Here is a 6,000-nt window from a genome sequence, read left to right as displayed (position 1 = left end):
TAAAATATGCCAGCCTGGCATTCAATGAAGGTAGCGGTCATTTCTCTGTCATTCATCGGGGGTTGAACCCTGGCTGCTTCTGACCTCCAACGCAGTGCATACTCACGGAACGACTCAGTGGACTTCTTGGTTAACTTAGTCATATAGACTCTGTCTGGTGTAATGTCAGTGTTGAAACTGAATCGGTCCATAAAGTCTTGGGCCATGTCGCTCCAACCATGCCATTTACGAACGTCCTGTTGTGTATACCAATTAAGGGCCTCACCAGATAAGCTCCTGATGAATAGCTTCATCCTTATGTTCTGGTCTCTACCTACTCCAACCAGTTTGTCGCAGTAAGCCCTTAAGTGTGTGTGTGAGGATCGCCAGTTCCATCGAAAGTATCAAACTTCAGCGGTTTGTAGCCCACAGGTAGGTCAACATCAGGCTGAACGCACAAATCCTCGTATTCTACACTCTTAGTTCCCCTAGCAACTTGAAGATTTCTCATTGCTTCTTTGAGATTGTGGATCTCTTTTAGTAACATATCGTCTGCCCTTGCTTTTGCCTCTTTCTCCATTTCCTCGTATTGGTCTACTTCGGGTTGGAACTTTGACCATTCTTGGGTTGGTATAGGCTTGTGTTTCATTGCGTATATACGGAGGAACATATTGTGCGTTAGGAGTGACAAGATGTGCCCCTTGTATATCTTTGGGTTGGATAAGTTTGGACAGTGGGAGTGTTTTGGACTGGTGGTGGTGTGTTGTAAGCGGTGTTTGTAGGTAGTTGGTTTGGTGGGTTTTGAGGAGTAGTTGTAGGTGGCAGATTGGTGTTGGTAGGTAACGGAATATAAGGAGTGTGAACTTGTGATTGATTTGGCGGGTTGACGGGTGGTGGATTAGGAGTAGCGTAGGCATTGTAGGTAGGTGGTTGATTTTGTGAAGGAGTACAGGTAACGTGGGTGGTTGGTTGACTTTGTAGAGGGGTGTAGACGGATGATGGATTTGGTGGAGGGAAGTTGTTGTTGGCGGGTGTGGTATTTTGTGCAGGAAAGTGTTCAGGGACTGGAGATTCAAGTGATGGAAAGCGAGGTGGATTTGGAGCGCCAGTTCTGGGTTCAGGAAGTGGACTTGGGAGTGTGATGGATAAGTTGGTCAGGTCCCTAACCCGATTTAGTTCGCCACGTAAGTCCTCAATTTCTTGAGTTAGGCGGGCGATATGTTCGTCGTGTTGCATAGCATTTCTATATTCAGACGTCTCGGGAGGATCGTTAGAGATCACAATGTTTTCTAAACCAGTTGAAACGGGTGCGGCTGGATCAGTCATGATAATTTCCTTCCCTTGCACGGCCCAGGTACGTCGAGGTAGTGATGATGTTTTTGACCTTTTGTGGTAAGGATGGCCGGCCATTGAGTGTCAACACGAATCAACTTTTGGGAATAAACATAAAAGAAGCATAAAGTGCAAATGATGTCAGTCAAGTAGGTCATGTAGCAAATAATTCATCAAATAAAATTCAAACAAGTTGTCAAACAAATGTACATGGATATATCAAACAATAACGCGTCCTAATATGCGTGTAACCTCTTTGTGCCAGAGGTAGGCCTAACGTTTGTTTGAAGGGTAAAGTGTGCCATAATACGTCATTCCATTGCTTTTGATTAGTTAAACAAATTCTATTTTCCAAAATAAAGTACAAAAGTAACGTAATTTTATTACATATCAAATGAATACAACATAAGGTATTTTCCTAATCTAAGTAAAGTAAATACAATTTCCTATGTCTAAGTGTACAGCTCCATTTTGTGATGTCACTGGTTTTCGGCATTTGTTGTACTCCAATGCAAATCCATACCTGTCATAGAAATGTTAGTCGATCCCTCCCTCCTAAAGTTCAATTAATTAAAGCATATAGTCAATATTTAGGCACAATTACCCTTCAAACATGCACATAAAGTATGATTTAGTGTCACTTGGGGTCGTGGACCCGCTTGGACGTTTGGGTAAAGTCATCTAATGGATTTAATACACCAAGGGTATTAAACCTCCTAGGTCATGAAATGTATGCCCCTAGTAACGGGTGTTGGTTTAGCTCTATCCTAGGTTGACTAAGAGTTGGTTTACTAGACGCAAGGTTCCCGAGCGGACTACTCGAGTTAATTATCAATTATCATTTGCTATTTAAAAATTTCTTCGTTCGATTATAGATAAAGTTTTTTATTTTCTCCTGTAATTTTGTGTCGTACATGCTGGCTAAAATAACTAATTAACAAAGATTTCACTTAAGGTAAAATTAGGTTTAAAATCAAAATAATAAATACAAATAGACTATCATTGTTTAATATACTTAAAAATGAATCGAAATTGTAAAGTATCGTCCGAAGTACGTTTGTTAATTATGCAAATTTTATGTGCGCACGCTTACAACATAAAACTTATCTAATAAATTAATATATTAAAAGAGGAACTATAAAATATTATAGTTATGAAAACAACGTAGTTAAAGAAATCAAACAGTAATAATACTAAACAATTGCAAAAAGTGGAGTATAATTTTTACCTTTTTAATATTAAAATATTTGCAAAATACCGCATAATCAAAGACAAAATAGTTAAATTCAACATGAAAAAGTTATTACAATGTGAATTTCATAAAATGATTTGTTAAATTAAGAAAAAAAAAAGATGTTATTTTTTAACATGCATCTTTTGGAAGGAAAATGAAAGCTTTAAATAAGAACAATTTAATTATATGGACTTTTCAATATTTTTTCTTGTGTTTAATTTGAGAAAACATCTACAAAAATATCTTGTAATAGTAAGGGTCTTAATTATTTATAAGTTAACTTTAATGATCTCATCATACAACAATATTTTTTCGCGGTAAATATTTTTGACATTAATTGAATATTGTAATATTTTTTGGTAAAAAAATAAGTAAGTTTAATTCAAAAAACAAATGAAATTAATTTAACATATTAAAAGCCAAATTTGGATCATCGGATATTTTAGTATAAAAATAATTAAGTAAAATAGCAATTAGAAAAGCCAATGTTTGATTTATTTTTTTTAAATAAACTAAAAAATGTTTTCCCTTAACTTTTGGATAGAAGTCTATTGAAAGTATCAAATTGATGTTAGAAAAATAAAGAAACAATAGCAAAAAAAAATTACAAAATGTCTACAAATTGAATTTTGTAAGATCGGTTTAAGCCCGGGCCAAATGATACTAATAAGGAGCATAAATCAATATATTTAAATTAATCAGGATATATAGCATATTTGCTCTAGTTTCTTTTCATTACTTAGCTTTTGCAAAACAAGAAACTACAAATCTTTCTAGGTTTTATATTTTGTTGAAATTTTTTTCCAAGCAGCTTCGCATTTCCTTGGATTCAATAAATAATCATTGTCATACCCTATTTTAACCTAAGTCAAAATAGTTTACAACATCCGGGTAATTCCGGGGTTAATTAAAGTTAGGAGTCGCCACCTAATTATTTACGGTGAATTAGGGCACCTAAGATTAATTAAAGTTATTATCTAAAGTTGATTTGTTTTTAAAGTCTACGAAACCAAATGATTTAGGTACGGGTTCAACTAACCTAGAGGGAAGGTGTTAGGCATCTCTAAGTTCCATTAATAATGGTTAATCCGACCGACTTATAATTAATTAGGCTAAATATAAATATAAGGTTGTAGACAAGAAAATAGCTTTGTAAGTATTTGCCAAAGTTATAGATAGATATATGAGGATGATAAAATAAGACTTGTGAAAATAAAATAGTGCTTCTAATGCTATAAAAAGATATGATTTATAGATAAAAAATATAATAGTTCTATTTAAAATAAGACTTGTATGAAATAAGACCTGTAAAGGAGGCACGACAAACGTGGATTTTAGATAAAGATTGTATTGTATGAAAATTGCGATGTAGAAAGAATCTAAACTTGCTTTGTGAATAGGATGCAAAAGGAAGTGAATTTCCTTTCTCTTTTATTAACTTTATTTAACTAAAATACGCATAATTCTTGAAAGTGTATTTATAAAATATACTTTGAATTTATATTTATATATATAGGAAAATATATTGCAACGTGAATTCAAGATTGTTTGTAGCAAAAACGGACATAGGAAATGACTTTTGAAATGGTATAAAGACATATTCTTGAAAATCAATAAAGGTAAATCTTATGGAATTGATTGGTTTTCCTTGAGCTAACTACCCATTATTAAACTAAATTTCACTAATTTGCTAAAGTTCATCTAAATTAACAAGCAAAATGTTAGTCATACCACACACATTAAATGCATACAGAATATAAAGATAGAGTAGATGAGTCAAATGGGCTCAGCCCACTTTCTTGGACTGCTGTGATCTGTTTGCTGTTGGGCTTCGGCCCAGATTTTCCTTTTTGTATTGCTGCGGACAGATCTGAACAGAGGATTTCGTTGGGCTTTTAGCCCAACACCAAATGCGGGAAATGACGAGTCCAACTCGTATGCGAGATGTCATGCATAAAAAAAATGAAAAGAAAAGGATTAGATATCTATTGATACGATTAAATAATTTCAAATAGGTAAAATAACACAAACCAACAAATACTTAAACATGTAACTAAGCTCTAAATTGACTGAACACGTTAAGCTCTAATCGCATACAGTAAAAAGATGAACACATTGTTTGCACAGCCCATGACAACTTTTAAGAAGCCAAACTATGCGCAGAACCACACATAACTGATCACAAACAGCTTTGACATTCCCATGACTTGTAACTAAGTGGTAGACAATCAAGAGTTCATGGTGAAACTACATTAGCCGAATGCCATGCACCTTAAACCTATCTAAAAAAAAAATCAGAAGGGGAATAGGAAGAGGACAAGCGTGAAAAGCGAAAGAAATGCCAAATGAATTCATATTTCCTATTGAGCTAGATGGTAAAGTATTCTGGTTGTTCCAGTATATAAGCATGATAACATACATGTTTTAATTCAATCATTTGGACAAAACAAAGGATAGATGAATATGAAAACATACGCAAATCTAACTTAGCACAAAGGTTTGAAAGATTTAGAATCTTAAAGCTCTTAGAGATGTTTCAGCCAACTGCATAAACTCAGACTCACGTCAAGATGGATTGTTTTTCTAGCATTCCTATATGGGTAACCATTCATTTCACAAACTAAACTAAGCATTGGACTCCTTTGTTCTTCACACCAAGCTACAACAGATCTTTTAAAGATTTCAACAAAGAGCCACAAACAAGCAGGCCTATATCCATTTATTAGAACTCAAACCTCTACGCTTGGTGAACAGGGATAATTATATCGACAGAACTATTTACCTATTTATTCCAACTTATATCAAGCTGTGACTATACTTCAATAAGAAATTAAAACAAAAGGACACGACACAGTTCAGGAATAACTATTTTGAAAACTCGGACTAGTAATACTTTACTTTTAAAGCTTAAGGATGCGAACCGATCATATTGTTATAAACCAAGGTAAACTAGGTAAAATACAAATAAATATCAATTAAGACAAAATTCTCTCTTCGTGAAAAAAAATTGCAAACATTGCAGTTCATATTTAGGACTGATCGTTTTATATGAAGGCATTCTGCATCTTAAGTGGACTTAAGTACCGAACTAGACAAATATTACGTAGCTTAGGCAAACACACATGGGCAGCTTCATTTTCAAAATCAACAGGCAAATGCAAGACAAGAAACATGCTGGCACACTGAGACTCTCCTTTCTAAAGCCATAAGGCAGCATATGCTTGACCCTCAAGATGATGCAAACATCCTATAAATGACTTAAAATGCTTAGCATTTAACCATTTGGCCTAATCATATTTTAGCCAAAAACACTGGATATATAGCATAATCTAAACAACGTCGACCTCATAAATCAAGCTATTAGGTATAAATTCATATCTTATATCTAAACTTCATTAATAGTCAGAAAGCAGACATTTAAAATTTCGTGATACTTAACACATAAAACTCCGAAG

At 34.2% G+C, this 6,000-nt stretch overlaps 1 protein-coding gene across 1 annotated transcript; it reads right to left on the bottom strand.

Moving 5' to 3' along the window:
• Positions 1-657: 657 nt before the first annotated feature.
• On the bottom strand, positions 658-1,305 carry LOC132047918 (extensin-like). Its single transcript, XM_059438891.1, has one exon. The coding sequence runs from the start codon at positions 1,303-1,305 to the stop codon at positions 658-660; it is 648 nt and encodes a 215-aa protein (XP_059294874.1).
• Between the last annotated feature and the right edge of the window lie 4,695 nt (positions 1,306-6,000).

This window comes from Lycium ferocissimum, chromosome 2, assembly GCF_029784015.1.
Source record: "Lycium ferocissimum isolate CSIRO_LF1 chromosome 2, AGI_CSIRO_Lferr_CH_V1, whole genome shotgun sequence".
Taxonomy (NCBI): Eukaryota; Viridiplantae; Streptophyta; class Magnoliopsida; order Solanales; family Solanaceae; genus Lycium; species Lycium ferocissimum.
This window is presented reverse-complemented; position numbering and strand designations above follow the sequence as displayed.